General features: G+C 41.1%; 1 protein-coding gene across 1 annotated transcript in view; it reads right to left on the reverse strand.

Annotated features, from left to right (window-relative positions):
• Positions 1–1,825: 1,825 nt before the first annotated feature.
• pcdh7a (protocadherin 7a) overlaps positions 1,826–27,686 on the reverse strand; it is a 41,201-nt gene continuing 15,340 nt past the window's right edge. Inside the window, exons 5-6 of the mRNA XM_069166795.1 lie at positions 7,555–7,756; positions 1,826–5,867 (exon numbers count right to left, since the gene is read on the reverse strand). Of these exons, the coding sequence (XP_069022896.1) occupies positions 5,329–5,867; positions 7,555–7,756 (741 nt within the window). The 3' untranslated portion in view covers positions 1,826–5,328. The remainder of the gene's footprint in view (positions 5,868–7,554; positions 7,757–27,686) is intronic.

The raw sequence follows: 27,686 nt of genomic DNA on the forward strand, positions 1-27,686 counted from the left end.
ACCTGCAGGTTTGTTTGACTGAAAATGCAAAGAAATTTATTCATAGATTTACAACTCTAAGATCTACAGAAACTCTCTTGTCTTTCTTGTTCAAAGATTTTTCTTATTATGCCTCCACAGTGGTAACAGCATTATGTTTTCGGGTTGCGTATCCACTCCTCTGTCCATCCCCTTTCATATACAGTCAATGGGAACGCAGGCTTGTGAACGCAATATCTCCAAAACATCCCAGGTGAATTTCTTCAAATTTAGCACAAGGATGAATTGATTAGATCTGGGGGGTTAAAGGTCACGGTGCCCACAAGTCCCTCCCAGCCATCAGTCCCAATGTCATAATTTAGGAAGAGAAGAGGAGTCTGTGACTATATTTCACATTTGGTTGGTTACTAATTTGGTGACACTAATCTTGGGTGTCCACCTTGAGACTGTGTTGTTTGTATAGATCTGTTATGCTGTTGGATTTGTGTTGAAGCAACATCCATATTTGTAGCAGTTTCTACTGTCATGAACTTTGTGTACTGACAGAATCACCTTTATCGGACAACCATGTAAACATAGTATAGTATTGAAGTATTCCTTCAGATACTTCAAATATTATATAAGTCTGGACAGTTATGGACGTAAACTGCCACTTGCATACAACCACAAGGCGATATTCCAGTTCTTCCTTCCTGCATGTTCAAAACGATTCTGAAACACAGAAAAAAGACCTAACAGAATACCATTAATATGAAGTGATACTGATACATGACCACATGGTGTCAGTGTTGCATACTGGACAAAACAAATTACAGTTTGTGGGGCTTTTTTTTTTTTTTTTTTGACATTTTAAAGTCCTTCACACTAATCTTTGCAGCAGTTAACACCTGTGAAGCATTTTCAGATAAGTCTAAGTCTAAATTGCTTCTACATTTCAAAAGTTTTCCTGCAGCAGGATCCAGTTCAGAATATTTCACCTTTCAAAGATAAAGTTGATGGAGTGTGCCACAGTTTAGTGATGTACTAGAAATTTATTCAGATGTCAGCCAGATACAATTCAACACTGTACATGAATTAACTGTGTACATTGTGTACATACACTATTGAGGTGTCATTCTGCTACTTGGATGGATTTTGTTGCTCTTAGATTAGCATGAAAACAATTTAAAAGTTCAACTTCAAGGTTCAATCTTGACCTTGACAAAGAAAATGTAGATTTCACACAGAACAACCTGTATGTCTGGTCATCTCTGTTGTGGAGCTGTTGAGTGCATCAAATGTTCTTCATCAGCAGATGAAAATAACCCAGGTGTTATAGAACTGTGATTTTGGAAAGTTCTACGGTCAAAAGCTTGTGACAAAAGGACCTTGAATTAAAATGGTCTTGTCACCAGTTAATATAGCTCCTGTCAACTTTTATCAATGACTTTATTAATAGCTAATAGATACATTATTAATCAGTTGAAAGCGATTAATAAAAACAACATATCTGCATTTGTAAATATTGGCATGATTAAAGGCACAAAAGGTTCTGATAAGTCATCAGCAAAAGTCTGTCAGTCACTGCATTTGTCTTCTTGATGAATTGAACAGCGAGCGACAAAGACAGGTTTTTCCAAAGCTGTGTTATCTTAGAGTTTTCCTTATTAACAGATAACAGCTGTGAGACAGTGATTATTTTTGTGAGCACCACAAATATTTCCATCTACATGTGTTCATAGTATATATGTGTGGTTTTGCTACTAGACTAATATTTTTGAGGCAAATATTTTTAGGATTTTGTTTGGAGTGATTCAAAGTGTTAGTGTCTGAAATAATGTTTGAAAAGAGTTAACAGCCAAACAAGAGTGTTTGAAGTTTTTAATGTCAAAGTCAAACTTTTACATGATTCATCTTCATACCAAACCATTCGTTGACAGCTCCTCTTCTTCCTCATCATAGCAAATGCAATTAGTTCATTATGTAATTACAGGAAAGGAGCAGCAAAAAACAGAGCCAGTCCCTTAATAAACAGAAACAAAGAGAAAAAACAAAAATAACAATTTTTTCTTCCATTTTTTATCAAGTGCAGATTTAAACCTTAAGCATGCCATTGTCTGTTATGGTTTCCAGTTGTCTGTTCTACAGTGTGGTTTTATCTGTACATGGCTAGGGTAACAGCACGAGGGGGATGACAGGCACATGATGTCCATTGAAGTGTCTGTTTTCAAAAATGTCTTGATTAGTGACGCTCTTCTCTGCCTGTCTCCCCTCTGTGTTTTGCAGTAGACTGAAACATATTCTTTTTTAAACGTGCAGTATAAAAAAAGGACACACCCACACAGATTCATGTACAAGTTCCCTTAAATCCAGATTTGAGGGTTTGAAAGGTGCCATCGTGGAACTGCCATAAAACAGCAGTTTGAAGAAATATCTGCCACTTTTAAGAAGCAGGGCTGTGTCAAGAGTCTCTTTCCCAAACTCCTAAACTGGTTTCTCCATCGGTTCTTTAGGACTTTTTTGCGACCGAGAGACTTTTATCTCAACTCTTTCTCCCAGAGAATGAGCACGTGTCCCTTTGTCTCGCAGTAAATGTACCATGCAGGATATTTTTGATTGTTTTCACCAATCATCTTCTCAACATAAAGTCTCCACGGACAGAGAAATTCCAAACGTTAGGCTTTGAATATTGTTACATCCTCAGCACAGTCCATCATTAACAGAGCTCAGTAAACAGCCATGTTAGGGGATTTGAGGGTAATGAAGGCTTAGGGAGTAAATACATCAGTGGGCTCAAAGCTGAGTTGTAAAGTTGAAAGTATTTACAGTTATACAAAGAGTAATCACGCACAGAGCATTTCTCATCCTAATTAGCACTGTTAAATGTAAGGTGGTACACTATGGTTATCTTTCAGTCAAGCAGCAACAGAGTGAGGAGGTAAAACACTGTTGTACCTGAGTTGATTGTTTTTTTTACTTCTTTACAAAGGATGTCTTCTTTGCCTCATCTGATCCAAAACAGCCAGCAAAATTAAGAGACACACTTACTGGCAATTTCCAGCAGTGTTACATTCGCCTATCCAGACATTAATGAGATCAGTGCAGATCAAGGGAGGAGAAAGGAAACTCATTAAGACCACAGGGACGACCTAACCCTATTATCCCTATCACACCACTGAGCCACACACTGATGATGAGAATTAAGATGCGTTGGCCTCGATCCACACCCACTCCTCAGCCCAATGCAGCAGAGTGTGTCGGAAGTCGTGCAGTAGCTGATGGGAAGGACGAACGTGAAGGAGTCTGTTATCTGTGCAGTTCAGCACAGCAGTATGGGCGTGCTCAGGTCAGCACTGTGCGGTGAAACGGGTCGCGGCACAACTCTGCGCACCCACTACATTGTGTTCGTTTTTGTTACACCCTCCGGCACACTTCGTGCCGACTCAGGGCTGCAGAATTGAGAGAAAGGCCCAAGGTTACCCCAAACCCGCTCCACGATGAAGAAGAAAATATTCATCCGCTGAAGCCAACTCCCTTGCTGCCATCATTATCTCCATTTCCCCGTAAGCTCACACATTTAGTGCAGATGTATCCAAATAAGCGTTGTATCCAAAAAGCGTGTGGTTTAAAAAAGAGAGAAAAAAGTTAGCGTTATCTTTCTTTCATGCAGTCTCTTTTTCCTTTCTTTTTTTTTTCTGATAGAAATTACAGAAATTTGGTTTTCCTACGAGTCCTACTTACAGTGTGCAGAATATCTTTTATTTCCACATTGCCTATCATTGCTTACAGAAGATGTCATTGAAATTCCCTTTAATGTCGCCTCACACATCAGTCAGAGAGATGAGTAATTATTTAAATACATTTCATGTTTAAATACTGGCTGCAGGGGAGCAGGCAAAAAGCTACAGCTAGTTCAATGAGACAATATGTTAAAAAATTATGATTAAAAGCACATACACACATAGTGCATATGAACTGAGCATCGTGTACATCTTAATATGTGTTTCTACTTATGTTTTATATCCTTTATGTATGTGTGTGGGTGTGTGTGTTCTCAGTTTTTCTGAATAAAAGTTAATGCACGTTATTATATAGTTAATGTTACACAGCCACTAAATCATGTCATAAACTGTGGCCCTATGCATGTCGACATTCTGTAAATGCACTGTATGAGTTTGTGTTTACATGCTGAATTCTGCGCATGTGTGTGTGTGTGTGTGTGTGTGTGTGTGTGTGTGTGTGTGTGTGTGTGTGTGTGTGTGTGTGTGTGTGTGTAAGTGTTTGCATGCATGCATGTGTATGTGTATGTGTGTGTGTATGCATGTGTGTGAAAGAACATTTATCATACATGAACACTGTCAGGATACTGTTAATGTGTAATGAACGCAGCACCTCAGTCTACTCTGAAACGGTGGACTTCAGCAGAGAGATTCCACTGCCGTTATATCAAATACACACATACAATATATACATACAGACTGGGTGTAAAGGAAAAATAATAAACATTTTCACACACGCCAGAATACTGTGGCACTACTGACACTCTATGAGAACCTTGTATTCGAAATAGTTACATCTGCTCACTGTAAAAAAAAAGTATTTGTTTTCACATTGCCGCTGTTTGCTCTGATTTTTTTCTTCGAGTGTGTAACTGTACAGCAATGACACTTGTTTGTACTTTATACTCTGTTTATGACTTAGGATTCTCATGAGATTAGCAGTTTGATTGGTTAATATTCCCGTCTTGTGTTATGATATAGATTCATTAGGCATTAGAAAGTTTGATTGGTTTGAATTAGATCCAAATAACTCAATAAACGACCCGTTACTTTTTTTTTTTCTCTGTTTTGACTGGACGAAACCTCGGTGGGTTTTCAGCAGTCGAGTCCAAATCTGGCCCGCTGTAGCCTCAGTCTTTACTTGCACGCAGGCATTTATAGCATCGGTATTTACACTGTCTCAATCTCTCTTGTATCCGTCTGTGGCAAAGGGTCAGGCATGCATTGGATTCTGGTAAAAAGAAGAGAAGATGAAATTGTCCTCCTCCACATGAAGATAAGAGAGGATCTTTGTCAGTAAACGTTCAGCTGTAGTTTAAAAAAAAAAATCTTTGTTTTTATAAAGTACTCCTGGTGAGAGTTCTCCAAGGAGTTGATCCATCGCTCGCTTAAGTTTAGGTGCCTATAAATATTAGTCAGAATCCAAAAGTTCCAATTTGTTAACAGCTTTCGGAAAACATCTTTTCCGTCATTTTCACATCTTCACAGGTTAAAAGGCCCTCCACACTGATTACTTGCCAGTGAAGTTCTAACCCACTCTGTTTTTCAGAAAAGGGAGTAGTGGGGCGAGGATTGCTCCGTTGCACGGCTGTCACAGGTAGACCTCACGGCGCGACAACGTGAGGCAGGAGGTGGTCTTGTAGTCCCCTCCTGTCCGCGTCAGTGGTATGACCTCCGGTGGGTTCTGGGCTTCTCCTCCTTCCTCCTCTTGTTGGCGCCTACCGAAGCCTGCACTGCTGAATGTGTCGTAGGATGCTGAAGTCATCTTGCGGTTTAGAAGGTTACGGTTGTGATCGCCCATGTTTCTGTTGCGGTCTCCTCTTCCCAGGGTGCCGAGAGGATCCCCATTGGCTAAAGGTAACCTCTGACCTTCTCCACTGACGACTACTCCGGGCTCTGAGCTCCCAGCGCTGCCGGCGCTCTCGCTGTCACTCTCGTGGTCGTTACCACGGAGATTATTGTTGTCATCTCCCGGGGCGAAGGTCGAGAGTCGTGGGGGGTCGCTGCCATGGCGCTGACGCTGCCGCGGCGAACGGCGGAGCGGCATCCAACAAGTGTCAGAGTGGCCAAACTCATCACACTCCCTGGTACACTTTCCTGTCAGAGCTACATCTGGCAGCTGTCTGGCATCTGAATACATATAAAGAAATGAAAAAGGGTAAAAAGGAGAGAAAAAAGTTAAAGGCTTAGGCATTTCTGATTCATTATAAATAAAGATGCACACAGGAAGTATGGGGAGAAAGAGAGAGGGCAATAGTCACCGAGCAAAGACCCCAACCAGAAAAGAACTGCAATTATGTGGCATACACTAGACCACGGAGACGCCTTATGGAGAGACAATTAAATAAAAAGTACTGCAGAAGCGATGAGTTGAACATTGGATGAGGAAGGTGGGAGAAAGAAAAATAGGTTAAAAAAAAGAAGAACAAGGGGATTACACAAAGGTTATAAGCGAGGGGGCTGAATTCAAAGGAAACAAGAAAGGCAAGAAAATGCTGTTGGAGCAAAATGAATATTACTGACTTCTAAAGAATATTTTGAAAAAAAAAAAAAAAAAATCCCAGCTGTGCTTAGCAGTACATGAAAGGTGTAAGGTGAGGTCAAACCAAACAACAATTGATGCCAGCGAGAAGATAATTATCAGAAATTTGAATGACAAATCTAAACTTCTTTCCGTGCAAGGAAAAGATTTAGTTACATATTTGCTACATCCCCTGGGTGCTGGTTCAAAAGGTAAGTGAGAGGGAAACCCAATGTCCTGGAGGGTCAAAGGTCATGGTTATTATCTATGTCTAATCATTTTGGAATCAATATTGACAGCCTGTTAAGCTGAGACAGGAATTCTAATGATGATAGATGAGGTACATGTAACTCTCCTGGCAACTACACCAACTGTACAGTTGTCATATTACAGACACTCATTATATTCCATACACATATAATGAGCATGTGAAAGCAATACGCTCACTGATAGTTTGATTTCCTGAAATTCTCCTTTTGTGAAATTTAACATAACAAGTTAAATATTTCTATTGTTTTCTGAAGACTAATTTTTGTTGAATCTTTACAGCAGCTGCAGCAGCAAAGGCACTAAATTCCTGTGAAACCAAACAAGCACATAATTATGCAGTGTAATTATAACCATCACAATGAATTCTCTGTTCAATTCCACTCTCCATGTGACCTTGACGAAAACTTATTAAACTCCACAAAATCCTCAAGATTTCACACTTTGGTGAGAAAGGCAACATTTAACTGGAAGCACAGTGAGAGCCCCAGAAGTAGTCAGACACCAAGGCCACAGTGACCTTGAAGTTGTTGTTGTTCTGGCTCTGGCATGACCACACATAAGAGCAAAGACTGAAAAGATTAAAAATAAAAGTTTTTTTTTTTTTTTTGCCTCTCACCATCCTTGGCAAAGATTCGGTAGAAAGAGGTACAGTTTGGTTGAGTGGCAGGGAGTCTTAGGCCAAGGTACGACACTGCAGCACATTGGCTTCACACGCAGAAGCCTTCATAACTGTATGTACAGCACATGTATACACACAGGACAACTTCTTTATTGTATAAAACTCATTTCCATCACGTGAAGAAAGAAAAGACACCCGAGACCTTGACAAGCTGTCAAGGTTCCAGTGAAAGCATTTCTGCGTGTTTGTGTGTAAGAGAAAGACTGTACAGTCAAAACATTTTCTTTCACAGTATACAGTTCACATCCTCGAGGGCAAACACATTTGAGCAAATGTATAGCCTCTTGCATTCAATTAGTTCAATTGGTTGTTAACTGTCTGATTTGATTGTGTCTGTGTTTGTATACCATTCTCCACGTGCTCCTCTTCCCCCACGCTGCCCTCCGGTGTGGTTCGCTCGTAGCCTTCCTCGGGAAGCGGCAGGGCTCCCAGGCGCGGCCCCGACGAACTCTTGCTGCTTGGTGTCTCCGAATCCTCCAGGCCGCTGTCATAGCAACCGCCGTCCTGGGGTTGGCTCACTACAGAGAAGGTCACCCGACGAAGGGTCCCCTGCAGGGAACACATACACACACACACAATATGGGATTAATCATCCAGGATTCCTAATCTGAGATTCTAAATCTGAGGATTAGGCTGTCAGGCCGGGGTCTGCAAAGACATATTGGGATTATCTGATCATGTTCGCCTTGATTATGGGGATTAGTTGCTACAATGCAGGGTAATAGTCACCAACCAATCATAGTGGTCTTGCAAAGTTTTCGGTTGGATTTTAATCCCAGTTTAGATTAATGCTGCTGGACAAGTCTGATGTTTACAAACCTCTGGCTTGCCCCGAGATGCTTATTTTTCATCTGGAATGGTGCCTGGTAGGAGCAGCTGGGTAATATAGAGTCCATTCTCAAAAAGTAGTGCTGCATTGTTGTGAGTTAAACACACATTTGGATTTCTTAACAATAATAAAAATATAGAATATCACAATCTTATCTTTGATATTATCTTCTCATTTTTGTTTTCAGTGTATAATTGACTTGTATTATTGACTTCGCTTCCTTTTTTGATATATACATCTGCCTTGTTCAGTCTTGTTTTAATGTCACTGATTTTTATTTCCATAATATTACATTGGCCAAAGGAAGACATTTTTTAGCCGCGTGTGGAAGTTCATTATGATCTGAATGAAGCTAATAATCAATTAAGAAGTAAAGTTTGAACAGCAACCATGACTGTCAAAAGGCTGCGCCCATGACTGTGAACACAAACCAGTGAAGCATGCGATGACGAACGGCGCAATCCTGCAGTGGAAGTAGCTTCATTAGTGACTTACGTCATTCACACAAACTGAGCATCACACCTGCTGTGACTCTGACACACTAATAACCCCAGTCTAGTTAGCAGAGCAGTCTTCACTTTAGAGAGATAGGAGAGAAAAAAAAAAGACTGTAATAAATCCATGCTGAGAGAATATCAGAGAGGGTTAAATGACTCCGTCTGGCCTGCAGGGATCACTCTGTACCAGGAAGCCCATTTCTATATAACACTCCTCCTATCTCCTCTCAGACTCATTTATCTGCTCACAAAATTACAACCTCTTTCAATCTAGATCTGCTTTGAAACATGCAGCGTATTGAGAGTGAAGCGAGGGAACAGAAGGAAGAAGCTGATTAGGGCGGAAAAACTTCAGCTCAGAATGTCACCTCAGGATAATCTGGAGAGAAACGGATGGACGTCTGGGATAAAAGCCTGAGCGATTCTTCTTTTTCTTCCAAACACACAGAAAAGAAACATTTGAACAGGTCACCTAATGAACGCGCGAGACAAGAGGAGAGAGGAACACAGCAAAATTAATTAAGCAGGAGGACGAAATTAACAGAGCACTTGTTTCTTCTGCTACTTCGCGACAACGCTCAGATAAAAGGCGGATGAGAGAAAGTGACTCAGACAGCACGGATTGTGAGCACAAGCAAGGCTGAGATATTAGAGCCTAATGGAAAACCAGCAGTTCTTGGAATCTCTGTGGCTTCGTCATAACTCTCCACAGACTGAGCAACGTACTATATTTTTAGAGCATTAGCTTAGATGAAGCAGAACAACCTCCTTTCCACAAGGGTCAATGGCACAGAGAGGGAGAAGTGGGTGAAAGACTAGAAGAAGCTGAGTATAAAGAGTCAGAGAGCACAAGCAAGGACCATTTTAGTTTCTTTCTTAAATGTGTGATCTCACTATAATAAGTTTGTTTTTCTGAGATCAGAGATGTCGACATCACAAATAAATCCTCTAAATACATTTCTTGACTTAACAGGATGTCAAAACTGTTTGCCGAGGATCATAGAAAAATAATAACTCAACATCATGGCAGAATGTGTTTTCATGATCACAGAATATTTATTTAATGATAGCAATGATGTAAAGTTCTAATTATTTCTGATTAGAAGAGAAATATTGTCTCAACACAAAATTATTCTCCAGCTCTCTGCCACTGTAAAAAGGAAAAGGAAGAAAGAAAATCAAATTACTGAGAAGTTGGGAATATTTTTAGCCCCATTTTGTGTTACCATGACATTTCTGTCACAGAGCTAAGCATACCATTTTCTGAAAAATAATCAGCAATCTTTGAAAAAGACAGAAGCTCATTCAATAACACCTACTTTCAGAATCCTCTTAGACTTTTTCTAACCATGGAAGAAAAACTATGTGAACCAAATTCAAAAAAAGAAAAAGTATTTTGCTTGTATAAGAAAACAGCAAGGACATTTGGAACTACACAACATGGGAAAATAGTTAACAAATCTTTTGTTCAACTACTGATCTCGATTTAATCCAAAAAATATCTTCAAACTCCCGATCAACAAAACAGACAAACTAGGATAATGGATTTGCAGCTATTTAGTCATGAAGCAAAGTATTAGAACCATTTTAAATGTTGACCTCATAATGGCACCTGCTGGCACACAGGTGATAATCAAAGTGATTAATTCATCCTGAGAGGGACACGTGTATATCAAATTTCACGTCGACCTATTCAATAGTTGTCAAGCTGTTTCACTGGAAGCCAGCAGAAATGTCAGAAGAAAGTCCAGACATCATAAAAAGTTTCCTCTTCTGGCGGCCATGTAAAAAATATTAATGCCAATCCATCCAGTAGTTGTTGAGATATTTGGATCAAAGTGATGGCTGACCAACCAGCTATGCTGCTAACCCACCTACACAATTCATGTGTTAGATTGATGGATACTTCTAAAAAAAACTGGACGCTTAGCTTGGTGACATGATTGTAAGACATGAGAGGCACAAACTGAGGTGAGGATACGATATGAATGTAGAAATCCAGCCAGCACCTCTGATTGAGAAAGAGTGAGTCACTAGTACTTGAGGCCTGGTGCTGGTTGCTCTCTCTGTGTGTTCTATTACAGAATTCATCTGTTCAGCTATGATTCCATCTAATTCAATTTCCCTCCAACCCTTTCACTGGCCAGAGCTGCCCCCTTTCATTCCTTCATCCTGATAATTTTATTTTCTATTTCCCTCCCTGCTGTCCTCCTTTTCTTCGTCCGATCCTGCAGTCAAGTCTGCTTTTCACGACTGTAACTCTCCCTCTTTACTCTGATCCTCCCGCTCACTTCCTCTACCTCCTCCTCCATCCCTTCTTCTCCTTGCCAGTCAGCTTTATGATGTGGCGATCGATGATGTGTCCTTGACCTCGTTATGAGTCCCTCTTCGCTTCCCCACAGCAGGCTTTATTGACCCATAACTCCTCTACGCTCCTAACCCCCTTTTCCCTCTTTTACTCTCGTCTTCCCTCCCCTCTGTCTCAAAGTCTTTCGCCCATTGACAAACTCTCTCGTCTTTGATTTTTCCAAATCCAGTGTTTTGGCATCTTTCAGTTGTTACATTCTACCGACTATACAGTCGCTCACACATTATCTCTCATGCTCCTTATCGTTGTTGTCTCACTTCTTTCAGAATGTAGCTTTTTACTCTATCGCTCATACTCCTGCTACTCAGTAAACATTCAAACATTTTCTGTCAAAAGATTTTTACTTTTGTGTCTCCTTTACTTACACCTTGAATTACTCACCTCCTATCTGCTTTACTAGCTTCAACCTTCATATCAAAGAAACCCTCTCTGCAAGCACTACTTGATGTTTTCCAATTTGATTCAGAAAAACTGTTTGTGTGTGTTCTTTTTATTATTAGGCTGAGCTATTGCTGATTACTAAACATCCCAAATATCTACTGAATACTGACACACAATCTTAAGTGTGAACATACACACAGTCACACACCAACATATAGCTGAATTGGCTAAGTTCCAGTGTGGACTATGAATTCATGCCTGATGGAATATTAATTGAGTTTGACGGAAGACAAAAAAAAAAAAAAACGTCCCCTTAATCTGACACGGGCCATTACAGTTCAATACTGACATGGGAGCTTCACTCATCTGCATGGCATGGTGAGTGTGTGTGAGAATGTGTGTGTGTGCATGTTATGTCACTAAACATATGAGTATCCTCATACAGTATGGGAGTTATTGTGATGTCATTTCTGGCAGATCTGTGTGAATCAAAAAGAAGCATGATGGGTCTGAACTAAGAATAAATTTAACCATCTGAATCTCGCAGCTCGGAAGCAAAAAAAAAAAAAAAAAAAAAAAAGTTCCTAATATAGCTTCCAGGGCATGAGCGTGTTGCAGTGCACGTGTGTGTGCATATGCCTCTGCGTATGAGACTTCACACCTTTATGTTTGTGTTTTAGAGCTGTGTGTGAGTGTGAGACTCTCGAAAGCCTGCAAGATGTGTTCTGTCAGCCTGTGAGGGTACACGTGTGTGTTTGTGGTGTGAGGACCAGCATGTGTGTGTGTGTGTGCTCAGGTTGGCTCAGTCATCAAGGTAATTAGTGTGTAAACCTCCTCGCTGTCGGTTCAAAGAGAATTAACGAGCTCTAGTTAATTAACAGTCTCCCTCTCTTCTCGTTACACGTGTCTGCATATTCAACACATGTGTGTGTCTCTGCACATCTGACTGGTGGTGTGTGTGTGTGCAAGCGCATTTGGACACGAGTGTCTGTTTGTGTTTGTCGATGCCCTACAACTTCGGTCTGCATAATGAATTGACAGGATGCAGCTTATGCATAAACCAAAACTACAAATACGGTCGTAGGACTTGAGACACATTTCCCTTTGGCTCTCTTCTTATTCTCAGTTATGTTTGACATCATCGAGGTATGGAGGGAGATGCACCTTGTAATGGCTTATTTTATTCATTAGTTTGTCACATTTACATTGTACCGTGTGGTTCCTCTTTCATACATAACAATTATGTTGGTTGCAACAATGCTCAGATTGGAGGTCGGATTCCCACCACGGACACAAGCTTGTTTATCCATTCACTGAACTCACAGTCATGTTGCAAGCAGGATGTCATACATGATCCATAGCTGACCAAGTACACAGACTCTATAGCCTATTTTAGATATACCACAACACACTGTTTACATTGCACATTCAGTACTGTAAACACACACCAAATAAACTTATAATAATTTGTTTTGAATAAGTTTGACTGATAATGCCCAAAGACCAACATTATCTACAATCATTATCCACTGACAGTGTATGATAGCTTTGTGCTGGTGAATTGATATTTGGTAAGAGTGGATGTAATTGATTTAATTCATAGTGGTAATTCGCAAATCACATTAAGATGTGTTTTTCTATCCTTTTGTTTTTTAGAAGGGAAAACAAAACTATAAAAACAAGTATGGAAATGTAATAGACTGGGGCAGAACTAATTCATACGTTTAATGGCTGAAAATGAGGAATGATACTTCAGAAATTTTCATAAATGATCATCAGTTTTCATGTCATTAGCTGCATTATCATCAAAGGATTATGTATCTTTCTTTCCCCGACGTATCACTGCATGTTTGCGTTTGTTACTGTGCCCCCAAAAAATAAACCATAGCACGTAAAAAAGACAATTTCGCTCCGTGATGGTTATGTTTTTGTGTTGAAACGGACAGAAGTCGGATGATGTTATGAGCCAGACGTCAATCAAGCAGACACCTGACATCCTGTTTGTAATCGCTCCCTCCAGACGCCTGGAATTTTCCTAACGTTGACTGAGGGGTGCAGCTTTGTAATTTCCCTGCCAGTTGTCCTTGACTGGTGATTTAAGCCTGAGAACACATTACATTTGATGCCAAGCGTCAGTATTTTTCAAATATGATTATTTTTTTTATGCCAGAAATTGGATTTTGTGACCCTCATGGGACACTGAAAATCTCAATTAAAGGCCAGATTTATGGAATTCTTTAAGAGGCTTAGCAGCTCTTGTGGGCAGAATGACCTATTGAATGGGTAGAGTAACCCTGGCATTTAAACTTAATATGTGTAATATTTGGATAATTAGTTTGCAAAGACATGATTAAATTAGTGAATAAATGTTAACAGCATATTTTGACGTAGCTTTCAACAGTTCTGAACAAGCAGATATCTGATATTCGAAGCCAGATCAATATTGCAGTCTAATATCACTATTTATATCAATAAATCAAAATCCCCTCATCCTGTTTCTCAAAATGTGATAGCTTATTTGCCACCTAAAAATAACTGAGCTGATAAAATGTCAGTCGTATGTATAGTGCAGCTATAACTGCAAAATAAGTAAGGTGATACTGCACGATGCCACCGCAGCACACAGTGAAAACTAATATGCTTGTGTTGACACCACATGGGTATACTCCAGACTTCATATCTGGAATGCTGATCAGTCAAAATGACCTTTGCTTCTGCTCTTGTTTTACCTCCGTTCAGAGATCATGTTGTGCTAATGCAGCCGGCAAATGTGATTGTGCACATACTTTGAGAGAGTCAGTGTTGGAATGAATAAATGAACTCGGTAACAGTGGCTGTAAATATTATAGAATATAATGAACTTGTATTGACTGCTTTAAGGCAAGGGGGCTGTCACTTTGCTTGATTTAAGTGCCATGTGAAGGTGCTTTATTTGGAGACAAGACGTGGCACTGCTGATGAAATACTTCATTACTTGCATCTAATTGAAAGTTTGCTTTTCCTTGCAATTCTTTACTGTTGTTTTCTACCATTTTAATTGCTATTCAGATTCTCTTTCCCACTCCAGATGTCTTGTTTCATTATTGTAAGCGATTTTTTTTTTTACAAGCACCTTAAGTGTGAAATTTTAAAGTGAAGATTCACATGCATATCTTAGTTGTTTTTATCCCATCTTTGCAAACAAAGTTCATGTGAATATTTTAACATTCAGTTTCAACACTTTCTTCTGTCGCTTTTCTTCCGTGTTTTAACAACATGCTTCTGAGGTCAATAAAAAAAACAAAAAACAAAATTTTGACTAAGCCGCTGAGTCAAGTGGTCAGATTTCATAGCTACTATTTGCAAATAAAATCTCTGGGAGGTTTCTAGAAAATCTTTTGAAACCTTTTGCTGTCAACTGTTCAGTTATGCATCAAAGGTAGCGAGGAAGAGAAACGGTAAAATATGCTGACAGAAAGCATCTTGCGGTTGCTGTGTGAACAGGACAGATGGGTTAACAATTTATTCGACGATGATATATTTACACTGGTTATTTAAATATAGAACTGATCTAAAACTGTATTCAGGTCCGTGCTGCTGTAACGCAGTTGCGTGCACAGTGCTGGAATGCAGTTTCCTGAGGCTATGCTGAAAAGAGGGGACATCCGGCTTACACTGTGCCTCCGTTAGGTCAAGCTGACAGGTAAAGACATGTGTCAAGAGACCAAGTGGGACAAAGCTGATCCACAGTTCAATGAGTAAATGATCATATACATATATGAAAGAAAGGACCAAAACTCTGTGAATTGGCATTTGTGCAGGTTTGAATATCAAACAATGAAATAGACAGACAAAACTCCGTGAGACCACAGGCTGTAGAAATGAGGAGATAAAGAATGCTGTTTAGGGGGAGAGACGGTGGACTGTCTGGTATTTGCAGAATGCAGAAAATGGTTTAGAGCAAGTTGAAACTCAGCTCAGCTCAGGATGAAATAATAAGAACGGCATTTCTTCAGCTGTCGGACTCGCACATGTTGATGAGCCAAGGTGCCTTATTTCCAAACACACACACACACACACACACACACACACACACACACACACACACACACACACACACACACACACACACACACAGCCTCCATGCAGACACCATAAATGCACACATTAGGCACACCTGCTTGCTTACGCTCACACTCCTAGGTGTGCAAGTACACACTCACGCATTTATAACTATGCAGCATGTATGTTGCAGTGGGACCACCTCTGCAGCAAGAGCAATCCTCCCCTCTCCATGCTTCTGCTTTCCCCGATTTTTCCTCACATTTCTCTGCTCCCTCTCACCCTTCATTCACTCTCTTCTCTCATTTCCCCCTTCTCTGCTTTCTTCTCCTCTTCTCGCCCCTCTTTCCCTCCCCACTTTCCTTTCTCTCTTTCCTCTGCCTCAGTCTCTTGCTCTCCACTGCTCCCTCTAGAAGCAGGTGATGTAGAAGGGTGCTCAGCAGTATCTGACTATCAGGCCTGACTCTGTGAGAGGAATGATAATCACTGTGGTGCACTGCAGAGAGAGAAAGAAGAGAGGGAGTGAGGGAGAGACAGGGAGGGAGGAGAGGGAGCGAAAGGGGGCATGAGGTAGAGGGAAAGGGGGGGCAAGTGCGGCAGTAGAAACGTGGGGGCAAAATAAATTGAAGGGTGGGTTGAGAGTGAGGAGGGCAAGAGAGTGGGACAAAGAGAAAAGAGGGACAAGAGGACAAAGAGGAGAAGGGTGACAGAAAGAAAGACGGGATTACAGACATGGAGCACTGCTTTAGTAACATATACCTTCTTGGTGTCATGCTTCCTCTTTCCCCTTGTGAGAGCACCCTCTCCTCTCCCACTCACATAATCTTTCCTCCCCTGCATACACACATGCCGCATATACACACACACACACACACACACACACACACACACACACACACACACACACACACACACACACACACACAGACCTCTAACAACATCCCCCCTGCCACCACAAGAGCTTGTAGTACAGCAGCCCCACGGTAAGATGGGGAGCCTTAGTCTTGTGTCTGAGTGCCAGAGAACATTAACTGCAGCAGCGAGGTCATCTGATCGGCACTATGCGGACCCTCTCTCTCTCTCTCTTTATACTTCTCTTCAGGCTGCTGCAGTCTGCTGCGAGCCCCCCTGTGGCCAACGCTGGAACTACCAGTCTTGCTGCCTGCCGGCACACCTGTCCCGATTACCAGCTTTTACTATGCCTGCATGTAATTTGTTGGAGCTTGTTGGACATGAATCACTTTCTCTTATAGAGGACCTTTAAAGCCAAACCCTCATTATCTTAGCCCTAACCACTTACTGTAAGTGTGTGTATGTGTGTGTATGTGTGTGTTTTGTTCTTACGTTTGCTGTGTATGTGTGTTTGTGCAAAGACAGACATAGACTTTCCCTGCATGTGGATCTGCTGCATGGCAGTCCAGCACAGCTTTGTTACCATCAAGCTGTCCACTCTGGCATTGTGCTTTCTCCCTTCTCCCTGTCTCCATCTGGGTTCTCTCCACCCTGCAGATACACACTGAAAATCACTGACTCTATTCACAGCATTGGGCCTTTGAAATGTTTATCCTCTTGTGCAGCCGTGGCTGTCTATAGGGGGAAACACAAAACAGAAACAAAAGCTCATGGAGTGAGATGTGAAGCGAGGCTTACCGGACAAATGCCCATGATTCAGATTAGCTTCTTTGTTGGTGTGTTTGCATGTACGCCGGTGATGTTCATCACTTTCCACTGCTAGTCCTTAAAACAGTCATCTCTTATAATATCCATGACAGCAGTCATTGTTAAGCAAGATGCAAACAGGATGGTGGCATACAACTGGCCCTTTGTGAGCATGCGTGAGTAAGAGAGACCATACATATGTATGCCTACTATTTAGAAGGACTTTAGTGCCCATTCTGTGCATGTGTGTGGTTGGACCATTAGACTAATAGTATGCGTGTTAGGAACAGGCTTTTCCCACCCACTGCTATTGTCCATTAAGGTTGACCAGACTAAGAGTGAACAATGGCTTCTCTGTGGGGGCCAGTGTACGAAAGAGTAAAAGTGAGGATGAGGCGACAGATACGTGGTCTTACACACAAGACTGCCGACTAAGCACACACACACACACACACACACACACACACACACACACACACACACACCCTCCCTGTTGAGAGTGATTAGGAGTGCTGCTGTGAACAATAGACAGAGTCAATAAAGGACCTCAGAGACATCCGGATACAAGAGCAAGGTCTCTATCCCCCGCCACCCCCCCCCCCCACTCCATCCACCTCCACCTCCGTTCACTCTCCCTTTCTTTTTCTCTTTCGCAGCATCCTGCACACTTTCTCCTCTTTCTGCAGTCTTTTTCTCTCCACTAAAAACTGCTCTTTCTCCTCCACTTTCCAAACTATTTTATTCATTATATCCATGACCCAGCTTTCTCTACATCCCACTCATTTTCTTGTTTCTCGCTCTCTCTCTCACACACACACACACACACACACACACACACACACACACACACACACACACACACACACACACACACACACACACACACACACACACATTCTGTCTCCTTTGTGACGCTCCTGTCTTTTGTAAAATGGGCGGATGGGCTGAGCTGACAGAGGCTGACACGACAGAGCGCCATGGCAAACTGAAATCCATCCTGTCAGTTTAGAATCAGTGTCACTCATTTTACAAGGTTAAAGATAGCTTTGCCTAATGTGTTGTCAGATCCAAACAAACACGTACACCACATAGGCCACGCCACACATACACAGTCTCAACCACGCATAAGTGCACTGGAAGCCTGGCGCGCGCACATACACACACACACACACACACACACACACACACACACACACACACACACACACACACATGCATGCTGTGCACTCCATGAGAGCGCCGCATGAACTCACCTACCTACATATTAATATGACCTAAGATGGAAAGACAACATATTTGTGTATGAGTAATGGATATTTCTGAGTGCGTGTACTTATATTACTCATGTTGTGGGGACATAAAGTTGTTTACTCAGTCACATTGTGGGGACTCATCTCCCTTTTGGGGACAAAAGAAAGTCCTCCCTGACATAAATCATTAAGCTCTAGGGTGAAGACTTTGTTTCAGGTTAGGTTAAAGTTAAGTTTAGTTAAGTAATGGTTACGGTTAGTCACCAGGAAATTAATGTAAGTCAATGTAAATCCTTTAAAATGATGGAAACACAACTATGTGTGTGTGTGTGTGTGTGTGTGTGTGTGTGTGTGTGTGTGTGTGTGTGTGCGCATGTGCATGATCCCCATCTCAGCCCTATCACCCCCGTGACAGACACAGTGCCACAGAAATGTCTTGGGGCGCCTCGCCCAATGTCTTGACAATAGTCTCAGTGTGTGAGTGACAGAGAGTGACTCGGGGACACAGAGGGGGCGTTATACTGGGTAGACGACACGCACGCAGATACACACACACACACACACATACATTAAAGAATGAAGACAGTGCACTCTTTCTCTCCCTCTGCACTCTTTCTCATTCCCTCTCTCCCTGACGCAGAGAGACTCAATCATTCTCACACTCTGTCTCCTTTGACGCAGAGGAAAAACATAAAATAACTGCTCCCTCTCTCTCTCTCTGTTTGTGAGTGTGTGTGTGTGTGTGTGTGTGTGTGTGTGTGTGTGTGTGTGTGTGCGCGCATGCGCAAACGCGGACTGCATAATTAATATGGCTTTCATTTTCTTTGAGCTATGAAGTATGCTTTTGGTATGCAAACAGACTCCTTGCATGTGAGAGTGCGTATGTGTGTGTGTAATTGAGTGTGTGTGTGTGTGTGTGTGTGTGTGTGTGTTCGATACACCAGAGACCGAGTGCAACTTTGGGCCATTGAGCGGAAGAAGAAGGAAAGAGGAGAGTTAATGAGAAAGCAGGGAAGAATCCAAGCAGTTCCCATCGATAACCTCACACCGCTCTTCATGTGTATACATGTGCATTGGCTCCATTTTGCCATCCCCCTTTGAAAATCATGGTTCAGCATAAGGGTTAAGAAATGACTTCAGTGAAGTCCTGTTCAGACGAGTTTCAGAGAGCTGAGCCTTTGCTCATGAGTCTGCCTGATTATAATGTGATGACATTTTTAAAATTCTAATTATTCCAAAAGCTACTTGAGTAAAAAAGTTAAGCTGCAGCTGAAAACATAACGTTTGCTGAACACTAAAACTATACCAATACGACACTAATTACTTATAATGTGTCAATGTATATCACCCGACTGGCCAGTACATTAATGAATGTGTACCTCTGCTGAGAGCAGAGCTTTATAGTGGTTAATTAGGGGATATAAGGTTCTATGGAATATGAACCATATAAAAATCTATCCATTTATATAATCCTTGTCACTTAGATTTATGTGTTAATTCATTCCTTTGTTTTAAAGCCTTATTATACATATTGAGAACTGTTATAGTTTGAATCTGTTTTCTGCTCTTTTATTTTAGTTTGATAATTCCTCTTTTATTCTGTAAGTTACTTTACTTCTGACTGTTTTGTATTACTCCCTGTGCCCACTTGAGGTCTTCTGTCTGTCTCTGTCTCCCTCGCTGCTGTGTCACCTGCCTGCCACACCCACTCCACCTGCTTTCAGTTCTCTAATCGACCCCAGTTGCAGCCACTTACTCATCACCCCAGTCAGTATATATTCTCCCAGTATCCATTCCCTGGCTGTCCGTCTGCTGTGTTACCTGTGCGTCAGTTGCTTTATCCAGCCAATTAACCTTCCGTAGATGTTTTTCTGTAGTTTGATTCTCTCTTAGTTTTTTTTTTTTTTTCCCCCTTGGTTACTTTATGTGGAACTTTTTGCCTGCCATGTTGTAAGTGTGGGTCCTACCAACAAAAACTGCTGTAGGACTACAACTCTAAATACTTTCCATTGTCGATTTGTCAGCAGATTCTGTTTACACGTGAATAATAATTTAGTCTTAATAGCCGAATAGGATAAAAAAAAAAAAAAAAAAAAAAAAAAAATTTGCTTTTTGTATTCAACCAACAGTCCAAAACTCATTTTGTTTTCAGAAAGGATGTAGAAAAAAAATAAATAAATAAAATCACTTGCAGAAAGGGAGTTTTTTGGCAATTTGCCAAAAAATGACTTAAATGATTAATTATGAAAATTGTTGCAGACGGCTTCTCTTGCACAATGTCGCTCTGCTGCGAAAATTATGCATCTCAAAAGTGTTGATTTTTCATCAACTAATACAAAGAGCCTTGTCTGAAGCTTTGAGACAACAATCCAATTAGTTTCGAAAGCTTATTCATGTAGAGGGAGAATTTTTCAACTCTAATTCCCACACTGTCTGAAAAACTAAAAATTGACAATATATATGGTTTTCATAGAGGAAAAACAGGGCCCCTAATGTATGCAACATTTGCATCTTTTTACCGTATATACTGTAAAACTCAAACTATGACTCTACCACTTTGTAGATAATGTCTGCACCAGTTAAGACATGCTGTGTGTAAATTGGTTTCCTCAAAGTACACATCTCAGACATGCATTCTACATGAATCCTCATGTGGGAGTAAAGAATGAATTATTAAATCATTCATAATGATCATAGCATGGGAGAGTAACACTGCTCTGTTAAAGTCACGCAGAGACATTTTCCTGCAGCAGCGACCCAACACTCACATGGAAATCACACCAGCCTGTTTTGATATTCAATTAGCAGTTTAGTCAACAATTTTAAATTCAACGTTTGATCACCCTTGAAACTACACTGCTGCTGCTGCTTTGTGGTTGAGATCTACTTAAAACGTGGGCGAACATGGTGAGCACGCTTGACTTCTGTCTTTTTTAGAAAATTCAGGAAAAAAAACTGAAAAACTGAAAAAAAAAAAACACAGAGAGCACGTCGAGGTGAAATCGTTGATTCAACATATTTTTGACGGAAGGCTCCCTGCAACGGCTCTGCTGGATTTAAAAGGGCCGTTGTCAGCAAAGGCCGGCATTAAGAAACACTCTCACACATCAAATTCTAATCAAAGGCTGCTCTTTTTAACAGCCGTGAAAGCTTTCATGTTAACACGACACCGCGACCAAAGCTTTCTTCACGCTTTTAAAAGAGACTGACCGGTCAACAAGCGTGTGTGTGTGTGTGCCTGCGCCTGACAATGCACCATATCTGTGTCAACACACTCTATCCATGCTTCTCATCTTACCGGTGATACTGCGTGTGACTCCACTCACCATGCATAAATTGTCTGTGATCCCTACTTACACTGTGTACACCTGTGTGTTTGTGTATGTATGCATGCACGCAGGGATGTGTATATTTTCCATGGCATCTCGGGTTGTCGGCTCAGATGTGAGCATTCTTTTATCCAGCCAATTATAGATTGCCATTTCATCCCCATGGAAACCTGTTTGTGGCCCTAATTGGTAGATAGATTTGCATGACTTTGATTACATTTATGTTTTTGTGTGTGTGCTTGTGTTCAGATTTGTGTTTGTGGAACTGAGTGATGTTCGATAAAAGTGAGTTGTTTTGTTTTCCCTTTTTCCTCAAGTGCTGTTAGATGCCATCTTCTTAATATCGCTTTATTTCTGCAGCAAGAGAAGAGAGCCTCTTAAATAATGTATGTCTGAGTTGAACCCGTGTCGGCCCATTAAGAACAAGCCTTACAGTAATGTGCAATTACTGTTCCGTACTAGGAGCAAGCCATTGATTTAAAGTATACTTTTATTCATCGAAGTTTAGTTTGTTTTGGTTTGGGAGAGTCTGTATGAGAATGAGTAAAAAAACAAAACAAAACAAAAAACACTTTCACTTTGGTAGTTATTCATTTGTAAAGTTAATGGGAGCCTGTTAAAAGCGATGTGGTGTGAGTGTGTCATTTCATTGAGTGATTACATGTGTGTCAAACAGGTTAAACTATTTTAACGCCTCAGTGTGAAGGCACCGGCTAGTTCTTACTTCAGGTGTCAGTCTGTGTGTGTATATTTGAGCGTGTGTGTATGTAGGCAGGCGTCTCTTATCTTGTCCAGTTCTGACACGAATAGCCAAGTGGGTCCGAACAAGGATCAAACACACATACACGCTCATACATACATGCACACATACATTGGGAGAGGCTTGGGTCAGGGGTATAATATGGAGCATCGCTGCAGGCAGAGGCCTGCCCACTCAGATTTATGTAACTTCTTCAATAGGGCAGGTAGAAAGCTCTCAGTTTTTCTCCCTCTATCTCTGACACACACGAATCACGCTCACACCAAAATAGCCTGGAGAGTCTGAGCTGGCTTTACTCTCAGAGTGGAGCTCCTTCCCCTCCCCTCCTCTTCTCTCCGGTCTTCCTCTAACCCTAGACCCACATACCTCATTTCTATCTTTTTCATTCCATCTCCTCCTTATAGTCTTTCTACCCCTAGGCAATACCTAAGAACGCATTTTCATTTTGTAGCTTCACATCTCCCTCTACCACTCACTGAAGCATTGCCTGTTCTCCCAGTAGTCACCTTATTTCTCTTCATCTACCTATCCAAATCTCCCTGCTCCAAATCCTCCTCCCCACCACCACCACCCCCTGCTTTCTAAGCCCTGGGTGCTGACCAGGAATTTCTTTTCTCCTCTTCCACTTGTTTTCTGTCTCTTCCTCTACTGCTTTCTCTTCCTCTATCTCCATCTTGATCTTCTGATTTATCTATCTTCCACCAACAATTCTAAAACAGATGGCTACACTTAGCCTGGGGCAAAAACATTGGCTTTGGACTACAGCGCTACCAGGGCCAGTCTTTTGCACTCATGCAAGATCTAATAAGCTGATATCCGGCGAGAAATGTTCTTCAATTTGCCAGTAGCAAAAATGCATAAACCATATTGCACAGCATAGATATTCACACCTTAGGCTTGTTCCTTGGTAGCGTGCTTAATTTTATCCAATCAGAAAAAATGAAAATCAAAGATTAAAGCTAACTTCAACTACAGTCTAAAAACAGAAGGAAAATGGGTGAGGAAAATGGAGAGGGTTGTTAAGAACCATTTGTAAAATTTAAAGAAGCCATTAAGTGATATTAAAAAAAAAAGTTTGGAACCATTAAAAACACGTTTTGAAAAGATGGATCCAGATGGAGAGTGATGAAAAGAGATGAAACCACTTAGGGAGAACAGAGAGATCAATCAGGAGGAAGACAGACGGAGGAGGATGGGACTATGTGTCTGTGGGTGTGTGTGGGTGTATGGGGGCCAGTCAGACTTTAGGGATGGAGGGTTGGAGAGAGATGCTTTTTATTGGATGAGTTACACAGCACTGATTTCAAAAGCAGACAGAGCAGGCGACTACTCTTTGTAATAAGGATGATTCATAATGGCGTTCTTGAAAAAATATTTTGTACTTGTCACCTTAGTTTTTTGAGTTTGTACATTTAAATTTGTGTCTGTAAACTGTTTTGATAGTTTGTATGTGCATGTCTGGTTTGTGGGATTAGGGTTGTGCTTGTATACCCTAACTAATCTGTGCATTAAATTGCATTGCTTAAAGCTGAATTTTACAAGTGTGTATGCTCAGACTTTTGATTACTTGGTGATGAGGTTTGATTTCTTCTAAAGACATTATCATTTAAAAAGACAGTTTTCAAAATTAAATGTCAGATTATAAAACTAATAGTTCAAAACTCTATTTTCAGCATCATTTAATAAAATGATGCTGATATCATGTCAGTCCACTTGATATAATAAAATCAGTGACTCACACACTGCCCACTGAGCTGTCACCTGCAACATCCACTAGCAAGGTAAACAAATTTAAATCACGTCAACTCCCTTCCCTTTGATTCTGTTTGAGTTGACTCAATGCAACTTGAGTCCATCCAATTTGAATTATTCAATTTAGCTGAGTTGGGCTCAGTCCAATTCTGTTAAATTCAAAATCCATTCAAGTCAATTTAATTCAACTCAACTCAATACCACTTAATACACCGAAAATCCCTTTGTGTTGGTGGATAAAACCAGTCACAGGGTGACTAAGCTGTCGAGAGTCCCTGTCTAGAGTGAGAAAGGGCGCTTTTGTTTAGCAATATTGGGTAAAATTGCTCAACCCACCGACATCCATTAAGGTAATGCTGGAAGGCAGATGAGTTGAATGCAGAGCTATACAATACAGAGCAGAGTCTTCAATAAGAAAATAAAAGGAAGCATCTCAGCGAGGAGCTTGCTATGTAGGTCTTTGTGTGTGCTTGAGTGTGTGTCCGTATCAGACAGTTAAAAGAGTGTGTGTTTGTACACTTCTATGGATGTGTGTGATTCTAGGAGACAAGAGTGTGCCTGGGCTTGTCCATGTGATTCGATCCGGAGGGAATGGAAGAAGAAACTGATGTAAGAGATGGAAAACTTTCCTATCCGCTTGTGTGTCATCATATTCTTATCAGACTTGGTGTGCTGGCAGTGAAAAGTGTATATGCATAAGTATCTGGGAAGGTGTGTAATTATTGTCCATTATGTACACACAAGAGCGTGTTTCAGTGGGCTTGTCTGCAGTGTTAAAATCACAAGTCTGACTGCGTCTGCCACGTGTGTCCCTGCCTCAGCTTGCCTATGTATGTGTCTGTGTGTGTGTGTGTGTGGGGGGGGGGGTGACATTCCCACATTCCTGCCATTTCACAGAGAAGTTGAAACAAAAGCTGAAGGGAGGAGTTGTTAACACGGTAACATTATCGGCTGAACAGCCTGTCTGTATTATCTCGTGTGGTAAACAGCTCAGACAGACAGGGGACTTCCAATCACATTTCAGCTCTGGGTGACCTTGATGTGGAAGGAAACAGACAATTTCTCTCCTTTTGCCTCCCACAATCTACTTCCCTCTGATTCTCTCCTTGCTTTGTCTCGATGTGCCAGGCTCCCACACAGGGAAACACACGTACATCTTTGATTTGATAAATCTGTGAGAATTCCACAGACTTTCATTCTATCACTCCTAAAACTAACCTCAACCTTCACTACTTGCCTGCCTTCACCTTTACCTGGTCACTGTACTGATCTTGAGCCAAAACCTTTAAAAGGATGCACAAAACTTTTTTACTTTTGAGTTCTCATTTTCATGCCACTGAGAACATTTGGATTGACGTCTTGTCTACATTGGCCTCATTGGGAAAGCAGCGTGTCAGCACAGCAGCAGTAGCTGCAGTCCTCCATCATTTGTGTTCAGCTGAAGCACTGCTGTGCAATCCGAGAAGTTGCGACAGCACACAAAATCACTGAGGTTTAACACATAAGTCAGGAAGACACAGGCCTATAATGGCTGCTTCAAGATGAAACCAAGTCCAAACCGAGGTTCATGTTTTTGTTATACATTTGATGCAGCTTATTTTGGTTTCACATTGCAGTTTTGTGAGGCACTTAAGAACTTGGCAAAAAATGAACAAAAAAAATTGAATAAACCTATACATATTTGTTGCTACTAAAATTATTATTACTATTATGGCATTAGGACTGGAAAATAAGTAAGCTTCTACATTTTTGGTGTTTTTCAAGCTGAGTTTTGATAACTTTTTTGTTAGACCACATTACAATTAAATACTCTCGTCCTCTCCCTGTGTGCAACCGAGGCTCATTTTTACTTATTTTCTGGATTTATTTTATTTTTTCTATTATTTCCTGTAATTGGTCTGAAAGCCCGAATGATCCAGAAAGTGTTTTCACACTGAAAACAATCTGAACTGTGGTTCAGTTTGATCCGGACCAAGACCAACCCTTTCACGTTGGACCCATTTTAAGGCCTTTGGTCCAGATCATGGTCTGAGACACCTTTAACACCTGTTGTTTTGGTTCGGACCAAACAGAAAAGTCCAAAGGTCCAGACCAAACAGGGAAGGGTTGAAAGCATCCTTCAAGGGTTCTGATGCACAATTAGGAGTGCTTCAACAACAACTATACTTAAAACTTAATCTAGTGATTTAGGGAAGGAGTTACAGTCTTCGCCTCCACGTATGACTACTTTTTATCAAGTGGCTAGAGTTCCATATTAGGGTCTGATGAAGACAACTGATCTCCATTTCAAATTAAAAAAAAAAAGTATTTTAAGGAGGAAGTCAGTGCAACTAAATAGATCTAGAGTTAAATGGTTTTATTTCTGGTCAAACTCTTGCGAGTAAATTTGTTCAATTTATGTTTGTATGCACTTGTATAAATTGCATGCAGTTTAGTCATCACAGCAGATACAGCATGTATGTATATACAATACTGCACTATATCCAGTAATTAAACTCAAAAGCATAATATATATATATATATATTTCTCACGATTCATTAGTCTAATGATCTTAGCAAAATATCCACCATAGTTACTAAAGGTTAGTTTGTAACCATAGTAACCCCTATTAGATTTTTTAAATTAAAAAAAATCATGCAATTAAAGACTTGACTGAACAGAACATAGGATTTATGACCTGATGGTCAGAACCAGCTAATAATTTGAAGAGCTCTTTGTGACCACAAGATAGGATTAATTAATCGTCCTTGCAAAGTGCAGCAGGACTTGTGGTCATGACAGCTCATAACTGACAATAAACAATCAATTTATGTGACTTACTGTCTACACAGCTGGGTTTGTTTGTAATAATTTGAACACAAAAGTGAAGTAAAAGGCAGAGGTTTATGTTTTCCTTTGGTTTTAACTAATGGAAGTGAAGTGCAGATGTGAAAGCACCTTCAAACACGACGTATTTATAACCATATGATCCTGGTCAAGTGGAAAATCAATGTTTACAGAGGAAGCATGTGTTCCATCTCCACAACCAAGGCATCTAACAGCAACATGCATCTGTCTCAGTTTCCCTGTAATGCCACAGCCTTTCTTCATCTTCTCTCATCGTTTCTACCCGTCTCATTCTGTCTCACTACACTCTGTCTGGCTCAGGTTCCCTCTCTGATGTCCACCGACTCTCACCTCTTCACCGTCGCCTCCCCTCGCTCTTTGTCGGCAGGTCACTAGATCAGTTTTCAGTCTGGCTCATTGGGTGATCCCCGCTTTGGTTACCTCGTCCCTCTCACCTCTCGCTTACCCCCACCTCCTCACCTCGGCACCTCCCTCACCCCTCGAGCATATGGCTGGCTGCGTGGCCTGAACTCATCGTGGCTTTAATAAATACATCAGTGCGCTGGTATCATCATGACAGGGGTCATGGGTCGGTTACAGTGTGTGTGTAACAAGAGAGAAAGAGGGAGGGGAGGGTGCCTGCGCGTGTTTCTGTTTGTTTGTGCTTGACAGCACCCTCACCTATATGACCCAAATGCGGGCCGCATGTTATCACAGGAGGCGTATTTGCGGATGCATCCATGGGACATGCCTGAGCGCGTGGAGAGGTGAGTGTGAGTCTATGAC

The sequence above is a fragment of the Embiotoca jacksoni genome, unplaced genomic scaffold (assembly GCF_022577435.1).
Source record: "Embiotoca jacksoni isolate LCO1_2020_lvr unplaced genomic scaffold, fEmbJac1.0.p SCAF_4, whole genome shotgun sequence".
NCBI classification, from domain to species: domain Eukaryota; kingdom Metazoa; phylum Chordata; class Actinopteri; family Embiotocidae; genus Embiotoca; species Embiotoca jacksoni.